General features: G+C 37.4%; 1 protein-coding gene across 1 annotated transcript; it reads right to left on the bottom strand.

The window, feature by feature from the left end:
- Nucleotides 1-8,037: 8,037 nt before the first annotated feature.
- On the bottom strand, nucleotides 8,038-10,339 carry LOC104229188 (sedoheptulose-1,7-bisphosphatase, chloroplastic-like). Its single transcript, XM_009781771.2, has 8 exons — nucleotides 10,137-10,339; nucleotides 9,930-10,049; nucleotides 9,618-9,803; nucleotides 9,443-9,524; nucleotides 9,127-9,348; nucleotides 8,739-8,839; nucleotides 8,556-8,627; nucleotides 8,038-8,476 (listed from the first exon to the last, which is right to left on the bottom strand). The coding sequence occupies exons 1-8, from the start codon at nucleotides 10,254-10,256 to the stop codon at nucleotides 8,186-8,188; spliced, it is 1,194 nt and encodes a 397-aa protein (XP_009780073.1). The 5' UTR covers nucleotides 10,257-10,339; the 3' UTR covers nucleotides 8,038-8,185.
- Between the last annotated feature and the right edge of the window lie 3,569 nt (nucleotides 10,340-13,908).

Here is a 13,908-nt window from a genome sequence, read left to right as displayed (position 1 = left end):
TATAAAGGAATAGAGTATATTGATGCTGTTGAAATGTCAAATATTTCAGCTTCCCACATCGGTGGGTTAGCAATAGTTGGGGGGATTTTCCCTCTATAAAAGAAGGCTTAATGTTTAGGATTTAAACACACCTCTCATTTGCCTTCTCATCTGTTTAAGGCATTTGTATCTTCTCTCTTTAGTATTATTTCACTTGTATTTTTGGAGTGAAATAAAATATTGGTTGTGTCCGAGGAGTAAGCAAAATTAGCCGAACCTCGTAAATTCTGGTGTTCCCTTTATTGTTGCTTTATTGTCTTATTTATTATTTGGTGGCTGTCATAATTTTTGGTATAGTAGTTGTGACTTATTCACACTATATACATTTGGCTTCCGCAACAATTGGTATCAGAGCCAAGGTACTGTCTAAGTATGCTCTGTGGTTGCAGCATAGTCTGATCTTCCACATCAGAAAAGATTTATCTTGGTAACTGAGTCAAGGTTCTGTCTGAGTATGCTCTGTGGTTGCAGCTTAGTCTGATCTTCCACACCAGAAAGGAAATAATCTTGATTTGTGTCGTCAGCTATTAAATAATATTTGTGTCAAAGATGGGAGACAATAAACAAGAAGAATCTACATCAAGTGTCAACAATACGTCATCATTGGCATCTTCGCTTATGACAAGAATTGTGTCAAATGCGAAATTTGCGGTAGAAATATTTGACGGGTCCGGACATTTTGGGATGTGGCAAGGCGAGGTTCTAGATGTCCTTTTTCAACAAGGGCTAGATCTGGCCATTGAAGAAAAGAAACCAGATGTTATTGGAGAAGAAGATTGGAGAATTATCAACCGTGTTGCTTGCGGTACCATTCGATCCTACCTTGCTAGAGAGCAGAAATATCCATACACAAAGGAAACTTCTGCAAGTAAATTATGGAAAGCACTGGAGGATAAATTTTTGAAGAAAAATAGTCAAAATAAATTGTACATGAAGAAGAGACTGTTTCACTTCACCTATGTTCCTGGTACCACGATGAATGAACATATCACCAGTTTCAATAAGTTGGTCACAGATTTGCAAAATATGGATACAACTTATGATGATGGTGACTTGGCCTTAATGTTGTTGGCGTCACTTCCTGATGAGTACGAGCACCTTGAAACTACTCTACTCCATGGAAATGACGAAATTTCTCTCAGAGAAGTTTGTTCGGCTTTGTACAGCTATGAACAAAGAAAGCGAGAAAAACAGAAGGGCGGAGAAGGAGAAGCACTATTTGTGAGGGGTCGTCCTCAAAATCAAACGAGGACAAAGAAGGGAAGATCCAAGTCAAGATCCAGACCCAGCAAAGATGAATGTGCCTTTTGTCGAGAAAAGGGGCACTGGAAGAAAGACTGTCCGAAGTTGAAGAATAAGGCCAAACATAACAATGGAAAGGCCATTATGGATTCAAATGTAGCTGATTGTGATGATTCAGACTTCTCATTAGTTACAACAGAGTCATCAACATCATCAGACATATGGTTGATGGACTCGGCTTGTAGCTATCATATGTGTCCCAACAAGGACTGGTTCGTAGATTTTCAAGAAGGAGAATATGGAGTCATCCACACAGCGGACAACAGCCATCTTACCTCATATGGAATTGGTTCAATACGATTAAGGAACCATGATGGAATGATCAGAACATTAACAGATGTTCGATATGTACCGGATTTGAAGAAGAATCTCATCTCTGTGGGAGCCCTAGAATCAAAAGGGTTCAAAATCATTGCAGAAAATGGAGTGATGAGAGTATGCTCCGGTGCACTAGTGGTAATGAAGGCTAATCGGAAGAATAATAATATGTATCGCTATCGTGGCAGTACAGTTATTGGGACAGCGACAGTGACATCCAGTGACGACAAAGAGGCAGAAGCAACCAAGCTATGGCACATGCGCTTGGGACATGCTGGAGGAAAATCCTTGAAAACTCTATCAGATCAAGGATTGTTAAAAGGAGTAAAGGCTTGCAACTTGGAGTTTTGTGAGCATTGTGTCAAAGGGAAACAGACAAGGGTTAAATTTGGTACAGCGATCCATAATACTAAAGGCATTTTGGATTATGTACACTCTGATGTTTGGGGTCCTTCCAAAACACCTTCATTGGGTGGGAAGCACTATTTTGTAACCTTTGTTGATGATTTTTCTCGAAGAGTGTGGGTGTATACAATGAAAAACAAAGATGAAGTGCTGGGAATTTTTCTCAAATGGAAGACGATGATGGAGAATCAAACAGGCAAGAGGATCAAGTGTATTCGCACAAACAATGGAGGTGAATACAAAAATGATCATTTCAATAAGGTCTGTCAAAATGATGGCATCGTCCGACACTTCACTGTCAGACATACACCACAACAGAATGGAGTGGCTGAACGTATGAGCCGGACCTTGCTGGAGAAGGTACGGTGTTTGTTGTCCAATGCTGGCTTGGGCAAAGAATTTTGGGCTGAGGCGGTTACATATGCATGCCACCTCATTAATCGCTTACCATCTGCTGCTATTAATGGCAAGACACCATTTGAAAAATGGTATGGAAAACCTGCTGTAGATTATAACTCTTTGCACGTGTTTGGCTCAACTGCATATTATCATGTGACGGAGTCAAAATTGGATCCAAGGGCAAAGAAGGCTATTTTTATGGGAATTACTTCTGGAGTCAAAGGATATCGCTTATGGTGTCCTATGACAAAGAAAGTAATATTCAGCAGGGATGTTACCTTTGATGAATCTGCTATGGTAAATAAGGTAACAGAAGACACCAAACAAAATAAAGGTGCTTCTAAGCAGGTGGAGTTTGAGGGAAAATTTATTTTTCCTACACAAGAAGCAGAGGAGGAAACAAATGAAGATTACCCTCTGGAAGAAGAGCCAGTAGAGGAGATTCCAACTCAGGAACCTCAACAACAACTTGAATCAATAGCAACCAGCAGGCCAAAAAGAACAATAACGAAACCTGTTCGTCTCATAGAGACGGTTGCTTGTGCAACCTCAATTGTAGCTGATGATGTTCCTACCACTTATAAAGATATTGTCCAAAGTTCAGAAGAAGATAAGTGGAGGATTGCCATGAATGATGAAATACAGTCCCTTCATCAGAATCATACATGGAGATTGGCCAATCTCCCGAAGGGAAAGAAAGCAATTGGGTGCAAATGGGTATTTGCAAAGAAGGAAGGATTTCCTAACCAAGTAGATGTTCGCTACAAAGCAAGATTGGTGGCCAAAGGATATGCTCAAAAGGAGGGAATTGATTACAATGAAGTATTTTCTCCAGTTGTAAAACATTCCTCCATTAGAATTATGTTGGCTTTGGTAGCACAATTGGATTTGGAACTAGTTCAGATGGATGTAAAAACTGCGTTTTTACATGGAAACTTGGAGGAGAAAATCTACATGACTCAGCCAGAAGGATTCAAAGTTGCTGGAAAAGAAAATATGGTGTGCAAACTTGAAAAATCGTTGTACGGATTGAAACAATCTTCTAGACAATGGTACAAGCGATTTGACGAGTTTATGTTGCGGCAAGGGTACAAGAGAAGCAAATACGATCATTGTGTGTATTTGCACAAGCTTAAAGATGGTTCCTTTGTATATCTTCTCCTATATGTTGATGATATGTTGATAGCTTCCAAGAATTCGGAAGAAATTGATAAGTTGAAGATTCAACTGAAGAAGGAGTTCGAGATGAAGGATCTGGGTGAGGCAAAGAAAATTCTTGGCATGGAGATAATTAGAGATAGACGTTCAAAGAAACTCTGTTTATCTCAGAAAGAATATTTGAAGAGAGTACTACAACGTTTTGGCATAGATGACAAGACTAAGCCAGTTAGTACTCCACTTGCTCCCCATTTTAAGCTAAGTACTACTATGTCGCCAATGGATGAAGCTGAACGAGAGTATATGTCAAAGGTACCATACGCAAATGCTGTTGGTAGCTTGATGTATGCAATGGTTTGCACAAGGCCTGACATTTCACAAGCTGTTGGAGTTATTAGCAGATATATGCACAATCCAGGGAAGGAGCATTGACAAGCTGTGAAGTGGATTCTACGGTATATTCATAATACTGTAGATGTCGGGTTAGTTTTTGAGCAGGAAGACAATCAGTTTGTAGTTGGATATTGTGACTCAGATTTTGCGGGTGATATGGACAAACGAAGATCAACTACTGGTTATGTGTTTACTTTTGCAAAGGCACCAGTTAGTTGGAAGTCTACTTTGCAGTCAACAGTTGCTTTGTCTACAACAGAGGCAGAGTACATGGCTATTACAGAGGCTGTGAAAGAGGCAATTTGGCTTCAAGGATTGCTAAAGGAGCTTGGTGTTGAACAAAAAGGTATCACAATTTTTTGTGATAGTCAAAGTGCTATTCAATTAGCGAAGAACCAAGTTTATCATGCAAGGACGAAGCACATTGATGTTCGGTATCATTTCGTACGAGAAATCATAGAAGAAGGTGGAGTCACGGTGAAGAAAATTCATACTACGGAGAATCCTGCTGATATGCTGACAAAGGTGGTGACTGCGGTCAAGTTTCAACATTGTTTGGATTTGATCAACATTGTTGAACACTGAAGATTGAAGATGAAGACACAACCAAAATTTGTTATAGAGAGAAAATTGAAGACGTGGAATTTTTGCCAAGGTGGAGATTTGTTGAAATGTCAAATATTTCAGCTTCCCACATCGGTGGGTTAGCAATAGTTGGGGGGATTTTCCCCCTATAAAAGAAGGCTTAATGTTTAGGATTTAAACACACCTCTCATTTGCCTTCTCATCTGTTTAAGGCATTTGTATCTTCTCTCTTTAGTATTATTTCACTTGTATTTTTGGAGTGAAATAAAATATTGGTTGTGTTCGAGGAGTAAGCAAAATTAGCCGAACCTCGTAAATTCTGGTGTTCTCTTTATTGTTGCTTTATTGTCTTATTTATTATTTGGTGGCTGTCATAATTTTTGGTATAGTAATTGTGACTTATTTACACTATATACATTTGGCTTCCGCAACAGATGCTACGTCGTTTTACCCGGTTAGGTGAGTGAACAAGTCCAGGTATGCACAAAAGTTTTCTTGCATATTACATAAAGTAGTCTTTTGATCTATGAATCCAGGCTCCTTTGAAATCACTAATTCTTGTTTGAAATCATACCATCACAGAGTACGTATTCCAGCACATATATTCGTGGTTGATTGCTCAACTGTTTCAGTCATTTTGCATTTAAACAGAAGCAATCTTGAAACTATGTTTTGAATTGAATGTGGATAGTTACTTGGAGAACGATTAAGGAAAGCAACTCTAGTTTGTATTTCATCTTAAACACTAGACAAGATCACAACCCTTCTATTCTTTATATATTAGTACAATAGCCTCAACTGAAGCTAGTATTTTTGACACTATCACGTGAAAAACTACTAAATTTTCAATAAATATTAAACCCTAAACCCATAATTTCAGAAGTACAAATTCAGTTTAAGAACCTTAAAAGTTGAACCGATCAAATTTAAATTTTAGATTCGTCTCTGGCGAGGGCCATAATGCATAATATGAAGTAGTTATACTGCATAGAAGATGGTGAAATGAAACTACACAATGGTATGTAAATACTAATTTCATCTAGAAGATTGTTAATGATGAAGCAGTCTATTAGTTGAGAAATAGTTTTCATTGATTAGGAAAATCCTTCAACATTTGCGGTTTAAATGCTCTAAATGAGGATTTGCTGGAAAATTAGACGTGTAATACAGTAACAGCTCATCCCTTGCTCCCTCCCCCCCTCAAAATCAACTTTTGTTTTCCTCATTATCATTTTTAATGAAACAGAATAAAATTGGTAGACAAGCTACAACAACTCTCTATCTTGGTCTTTTCTACACGATAAATATAGATATGAAAAAACACAAAAATTTTAACGATTATTAAATTCTGAACCGTAATTTCAAAAGTAAAATGAATTCGGTGAACGAAAGGCATTTGAATCTTTTCAGATTGGAGTTGTCCAGGCATAGGGAACCAGCTGGAACTGGTTAATAGTAAACTTAAATCATAGAATAATTATAGCCTAGAGGCAGATTAGATTATTTTAGGCTCAAAATAAAAAACTGAATAACTTCTAAATTGACTTTTCATTTATTTTGGCATCTGTTAAAGCACGCAGCAAAAATATATGTTCAATCTATTCTCCAGTACAGTCACTTCTGAAAGGAGGCACAAATAGCATACTTGATTCTATTAATACAAGATTTATAAAGAAATCCCAAGTAATCCATAATTGTGTCCTCTGATGCACCTTCCAGTGGATTTATTTCAAATGTCCAGTTGACAAGAGTTGTATTATCTTCATAATCAAAGAGTTTTAGTGAATTTGTTGATCCATCAAGACCTACATTGCTTGCTTCCATTTTGTAAACATAACTATGTGATGAAATGTCCATAGAAATTAGTTTTTCCTTAATCCAGGACCTGTCTCCATCCTTTTGAGGGAACATGAAACCAGAAACTAGCCGAACGTAGCCTGGAATTCCTTCTTCTCCAGCTAAATCAGTGCATCTTTCCACCATTGGCATCCATTCGGACAGTCTACTACTTTGTGATACTAAGTTCCACACTTGGTCAATTGGAGCCTCTACTAATCCTCCAACTGATCCACGCCATTTCTCGTCCTTCTGTAGAAAATTAGAACAGTTAACATATGAACTTTAACTATTAAGTACGTATATAGAAACAAGAAATAGAATAACAACAAACTCAACAGAGAAATTAATAAGAGACTGCTATTTAAAAGAATTAAAGAAAGACAGAACCTGATATTCCTTACTGAAAAGAAATTCAAACTATATAGTTTTTCTTTCTCGCACAGTTAAATATTTGGAATTAAAGACACCTCAAGTCATTTGCAAATATCTATTACACTATACTAATCATGTTGGGGCAAAGAAAACCAAAGGGTGTTGTACCATCTCCATCTGTTTCTTCAATCAGTCGCTTCCCGAAGCTCATTCCTTTCTGGAAACTAGTAGATCCAGAGCTGCCTTTGGTCTGGTTTGCTAAACAACCTATTGTCTCCCTTAAGGAGAAGATTTCAAATAAACTGCCAAGAACTGCTGCTACTTAATAGTTCCAAACTTTTCTTGTTATGGTATCCTAAGAAAGAACGAAATCATTCGAGCTTGGACTATGTTTACAAGGAGTTTGAGATTAAAATCAGATAACTTCAAGGCCAAGTTTCTTAGCTACTATCAGCACTTAAAGTAGTTTAACAGGAGGATGTCAAATAGCGAGCCACAAGTTAGTGCTTCTGTGTGAAATGACTTTTAACATTAGGTGAGTCCTCTTGCTATACCTTTCATTAACAAATGCTAATTTTGCTGGATTAGACTGAAGCTTTATTCTTCTTCAGGAAAGTTAGTTAAATCCATGCCTAGTGGTGGCAAAATGGTTAAAATAAAACGGTTAACCAATCATATTATCCACTAAAAAATGGGTTGGATAATAAACTTTTTAAAAATGGTTCAAATATGGATAAGAAGCATATTATCCATTTAGAAAATGGATAACTAATGGGTTTAACTTTTACATTTGTAAAGCCTCAATTTGGGGGTCCCTCAAGTTTAGAAGACCAGTAATTCTCCCAAAAGTGATCATATTCAACAAGTCATGGACAATATGGTTACCCATATTATTCTCCCGTTAACCCGTTTTTTTATCCATATTAAATATGGGTCAGGTCGGATAATTTATCCGTTTTTTTTCGACCGGAAGCATATCCGACCTGACCCGCCCATTTGCCACTCCTACCTGTGATCCTAGCTCTATCCGAAGTCTCATTTGTGCATTAGTTAACAAACAGAATTGAGTTTGATTAGTAAGGGGATGAAGCTACATAAACCAATTTATGATACTTCAACTTAAATTGAATGATACAGCCATAAAATCATCTCTCTTTGTGCCCTCCAGCATTTGAGAGAGTTGCCGTACAAGATTATATTTCAGAAACAAAGACTCGCCAAGAAAAATATAGGAAAAGAAAACTGTTTGACTCCCGTTTTCTTCACAAGTTTGACATCTTAACCTTGATCCCTCATAGAACAACATCCTTGAAATTTTATACATGGAAATTTAGATATTTCTAGAAAGAATAATGTCGAGGCTGCGGTCAAGCCCTCAATTAGGCAGCACAGCAGCACCAACTGGTTGGGCAGCCTTAAGCCTTGAAGATCCACAGAGTGTTTCTTCAAAGCGGATAATCTCATTCTTGGAACCGTATGCTACTTGAGTTCTCTCATCAAGAGTTCCTATCACCTTGTCTAGAACTGACTGTTTCCCATCGCTGCTATAACCTCCAGCTTTCTCTATCAAGAATCCTAAAGGTGCAACTTCAAATAGCAGTCTTAGCTTGGCTTTGGCAGTTGGAGATGTCACATTTGTGAAAATTCCTTTCTCCTTCACAATTATCTGCACATTTGACAAGAAGAAGAAGTGTGAATTTACTTTAAAGGGTACTTGAGCTCGAAAGAGTACTTAATGAAATTACCTGGTTAACATCAGGCACCATTCCTCCGGTGTATCTCAAGGTGTATTTCTCTTTGACATAGTAATCAATCAGCTGTTGTAAAGAATTAAACGTCGTAACAATGAGTGATGTCAGTGGAATAGATACTAGGTAGGCATACAAATGTAATTAGTTGAAAAGAAAACTGAATATTGATAGTCAAACCTTGGCATAATCAGCATTGTCAAATGTAGCTCTCAAATTTCCAGGGGAAAACATTTTTCCTTCTCCAATTTCTGTTGTGTCCTTGACATGTTGCCATTTCCCTGACAACCACATGAAACATGATTAGAATCTTGAGATAAGAGGAAACCAACTAAGTTTGGATTTGTGAATTTAAATATACATGTTTAAAGAATAGTCTCTAGCTGCATTATCTTTGAAAATCTTGTTTACAAAATTCCAAATTCTGTCAACATGTCTGCTCAATGTTGTTCTATCGTTGTTTCAAGAGTAGGGATCGATGGATTTAAGATACTTTCTGCAATTACTTTTATATTAAACTTTGAACATAGTGAAATAGGAGCATATCGCGAAATGTTAATGTTCAAACCTTCATCAAGGAGGAGGAATTCGTGGGTGCCAGGAACGTCTTTAAGAGCAAGAACATATGTAGTACGAGGTCCAAATATACCCATGGCCGCAGCGACTTGGTCTCTTCCTGTGATACCTGTTAGCTTATCTCCAGGCCACACACCAAATATGGTTCCAACTGTGAAGTTTGTGTCCACAATACTTGATCCATCAAGTGGATCAAAAGCAACACTAAATCCTCCTGTTCTCATTTTGACACATCAGCTTTGTAGTATATCTTTATGAAAAGTATTTAGTGCTAAAGGAATAGTATCTATCTATTAATTTAAACAAACCTTCAGCAGGGCCTCCCATGTCTTGGAGCTCAGGGACTTCCTCAGAAGAAGCATATTTGCAGACGTGTGAATAAGTCAAGGCCTAAACACAATTTTTAATTTTGTCAAACTGTGATGAAAATTAAAAGTTACTATATACTTATTGATGGAGTATATAAGCAGTGATCATGCATACGTCGAAAAGGAGCTTGTTTGCAAGCATATCAACAGCAAGCTGCTCATCTCCAAAAGAGTTGACACAAGCTGTTCCTCCACAAGAAGCTGTTCTGACTTTAAAGGCAATTGTTCTGAGTGCTTCTCCCATACATAACATTAGACTGATCAGCCCCTTATCTGATGTTGATTTCGTAAGAAATCCTTCCTGCCACAAACATATACACCAAATATTCATTTCTTATTTTTATGAGATTCCAATTTCTTAAAATATATATATATATATATATATATATATATATATATATATATATATATATATTAACAAACTTACCAGGCTATCACCAATCTCACATTTACTCACTAGGGAATAGCTTTTAGTCTTAGAAACATTGAGTGATGATTTAGGGGCAACGTGCAATGATTCCCCAAATAAAGAGCTTGATTTCAGACTCTGCAACAAAATCATACTGCCATTGTTATTAAATTTTAATACTATATACTTACTCAAAAAATACAACCAAATATATATAATATGTACCCTGATGCTGAATGATGGGGAAATGGACCTAGGAGCTGCTAGTGCAGTAGTTGAATATTGTTGAGAAGAAACATTTGGGAGGAGATCTGCACGTGCGCAGCACGTGACACTAGTCTCCATTATTGTGAATTAAGCTTTTACACTGTCACTGAGGAAGAAGAAAATATGCAAGAGACTAAAGTTTCAGCCTCTAATTGTTTTGGTGCATGGAAACAGGGGCAGTGGGGGAAATTAAAGAATTGGAGATAAGCAGTTAATGGGATGGTGCCACGTGGATGATACTGTACAGATTATAAGTGTATGGGATGAGATTAATGAGTATCACTCGTATATTTGTGGCACAAATATCAAAAGAGATATGGTTACGATGAATGGTGACCCATTTCTTTTTGTTTTTACTCCTACTAGACAATTTGGATTTTGGCATGGCCTTGTTACTTGTTACGCTCCCTGTCATGCTATTAGAGTTTAGTGACTTTAGGAAGTTGGAATAACTAAAGGAAGAATACATTTTCAAATAAGTACTTTTGAGGAGAAGCAGAAAAAGGTAGCTTTTCTCCGAGTGATAAAAATATATTTAGAAGTAATTTTGAAAAACTTGGTCAAACACTAATTGCTGCTCAGAAGTACTTTTTAAATTAATTATTCAAACACAAATTACTTCTCACCAAAAGCACTTTTGAGAAAAAGAACTTCTCAAAATAAGCTGATTTTTGCAGCTTGGCCAAATATATCCCTGTACTATTAGAAATAGTTTAATAATATCCTCCATTTGAGTATTCATTCAATTATATCCTTACCGTTATAATTTGATACTGATTTTCCCCTAATTTAGATAGAGGGACATATGGCATCGTTAGAACAACTACACCCACCCCCGATTTTAATACCCGGCTCGAATTAAAACCAACCCTAATTTTTACCCATAACTTCTACAACCAAACAAATGGCAATTGGGGCCCACACCCACCCTCATCGTCTTCTTCATCTCTTCAAAATTCTAAATTCCCACCATGGTTATGCCCGACAGACATATCAGCCCCATCATGCACATAAAGAACATGACAACGTCATTTATGCTAACTCCATGCATCTTTTTCTGCGCAAACACAAACGTGGGTCAAATTTCTCAGACCCTTTCAAATTAGAATTTATAGGTAACTCTTTATGATACCATATTACAGTGAAAATGACATAAAATCAACTACCCAGCTGAGTTAAAGAGCTTAAGATGACATAAAATTAACTACCTAGCAGAGTTAGGGAGCTTAAGACTTCAGTAGCACAAAAGGGTAATAAATTAAAGCATATGCTAAAATAGAGAAGAGACTTCTTAAATTTCAAAAAAATGTTCTATGGATCACACTCCTCTTTAATCCCCACTATTAAATCTAATGGATCAGAGTTATTTGGGTAGAAAGAAAAATACATATGGCGTATTTGTTAAAACTTGATTCACGAACAAATCGTTGAGGTTTTGTCAAAGATTGTTGTGAAGCTATGGAGAGAAAAAGAAGCTTCTAGGTTTTCCATTAGAATGAATTGAGAAGCAAAAATATCTGTCTATACAATTACCAGTCTTTCTTACCTGACAGAATGGGTCGGCCCACTACTTATAATAATCCCAACTGACTATGGTGTAACTAAATAAATACACGATGGGCTTCGGGGCCCAATAGTAAAGAAAGAAGAGAAAAGAAGAGAAGAAGCCTAAGTGTCTAAGTAACAACATTTGCTAAGTAACAGCATTTGCTTGTATCTCAACACCCCCTCCCCCCTGCAAGTTGGAGGGTGAGATAACCCCCAACTTGCGAAGATGTAGATGATGGATAGCTCCCCCCAAAGGCTTAGTAAACATATCAGCGAGCTGAGTGGCACTGGAAGTGTGAAGCAGCTAAAGCAGACCTTCATTCAACTTGGTGCAAACACCAATTCAATGTGCTTGGTGCGCTCATGGAAGACGGAATTCTTAGCAATGTGGATGGTTGCCTGATTATCACAAAACAGACTAACATAAGAAGAAGAAGAAATAACACTAAAATCAGAGAGAAGCATGCAAACCCAAGTAATTTCAGTAGTGGCATTACTCATAAACATGTATTCAGCTTCAGCAGATGACAAGGACACCCCAGATTGCTTCTTTGACTTCCAGCCTACTAGACAACCCCTAATAAAATGCAAAAACCACTGATTGACTTTCTGTTATCCGGGCAAGAACCCCAATCACTATCACAATAAACAATGAGAGAAAGATCAGGAGAGTTATTGTAGAAGATCCCAAAATCAAATGTACCCTTGAGATACCTGAGCAAACGTAAAGCAGCCTGCATGTGAGGAAGGCAAGGCTACTGTATAAATTGACTTAGGTGTTGCACTACAAAATAAATGTCAGGTCTGGTGTGGGTTAAGAAATTGAGCTTATCCACTAAGCACCTATAATTCTCTAGATTGGGCAAGGGATCACCATGATCATCCTGCAACTTGTCATGCATCTCAAGAGGGGATACCACTGAAAAACAATCATAGGAGTGAAACTCTTTGAGTAGATCATGCACAAACTTTTTTTGATGCAGAAACACCCCACCCTCAGAATACAACACTTCAATACCCAAAAAGTAGCTAAGGTTGCCTAAATCCTTAATTTTAAATTGACCATGGATGAAGGCTTTCACAGCAGCAATCTCACACAGATCTGTCCCAATGATGATGTTGTCATCAACATACACCACTAACATTACCAAAGCATCACCAGAACCCTTAGTAAAAAGTGAATAGTCATTAGAGGAGTGCTCATAGCCTCTAGAAGACAAGGATTGAGACAACTTGGCATATCATTGCCTTGAAGCTTGTCTCAAGCTATACAAAGATTTTTTGAGTTTACAGACCAAAAAAGTGGAAGCAGAAATTGATGGTACAATAGAAACTGAAAGACCATGTGGAAGCTTCATAAAAACTTCTTCATCTAAGTCCCCATGCAAGAAAGCATTATTAACATCTAGTTGGAATAGTGACCAATTTGTTTTAACAGCTACAGCAATTAAGGTTTTAACAATAGACATTTTTACTATAGTGAAAAGGTTTCATAAAAGTCTATGCCTTCAACCTGTGTATCACCCCTTACCACAAGCCTAGCTTTATATCTTTTTATGCTCCCACAGCTTTGTACTCAATTTTATATACCTATTTGCAACCAATTGACTTCTTGCCCTTGGGTAACTCAACTATGTCCCAAGTACCATTAGTCTCCAATGCCTCAAACTCTTTTCTCATAGCATTCTTCCACTCAGGGATAGCTACTGCCTGTGAATAAATAGTAGGCTCAAATGCATGATGCTCACTAGAAGTAGACATAACAGTTGAATTTGTAGACCTAGATCTATGAGTAGGTAGGGTGTAGACATAAATTTGCAGATAAAAAGGAGGATTGTGAGGTCTAGATGATCTCCTTAAAGGGGGGAATTCAGATTCAGAGAAAGAAGAAGGGAGATTAGGAGAAGCAGGAGAGTTGTTCACAGATATTTTGGAATCAGGACAAGCAGGATTAGAGGGATGAGGAGATGCAGGAGATGTAGCTGATGGAGCAGGGTAGAAGATGTAATGATCTGATCGGTCGTTGATGTTGCCCAAACTCACACCACAAATATAGGTTATGAGGCAATCGAAGCAATAATAAAAATGCAATGCAAGTCAGGGTCAAATCTATAGGGAGTTAGAATTTGGGTTAGGTATACACCTAGTATGAATGTATGATGTGCCTCAAATTACACTTCCA

The sequence above is a fragment of the Nicotiana sylvestris genome, chromosome 3 (genome assembly GCF_000393655.2).
Source record: "Nicotiana sylvestris chromosome 3, ASM39365v2, whole genome shotgun sequence".
In the NCBI taxonomy this organism is placed as follows: domain Eukaryota; kingdom Viridiplantae; phylum Streptophyta; class Magnoliopsida; order Solanales; family Solanaceae; genus Nicotiana; species Nicotiana sylvestris.
Note: the sequence above shows the minus strand (reverse complement) of the source record. Positions and strands in the feature narration are given on the sequence as shown.

What these genes read in the sequence shown, in the direction of transcription:
- LOC104229188 (XM_009781771.2), bottom strand. Translation starts at nt 10,256, where the DNA reads ATGGAGACTAGTGTCACGTGCTGCGCACGTGCAGATCTCCTCCCAAAT. An exon ending in CAAACAAGCTCCTTTTCGAC is followed by an intron (nt 9,525 to 9,617) that starts GTATGCATGATC and finishes AATTGTGTTTAG; the next exon opens with GCCTTGACTTATTCACACGT. An exon ending in TGGTGCCTGATGTTAACCAG is followed by an intron (nt 8,477 to 8,555) that starts GTAATTTCATTA and finishes TCAAATGTGCAG; the next exon opens with ATAATTGTGAAGGAGAAAGG.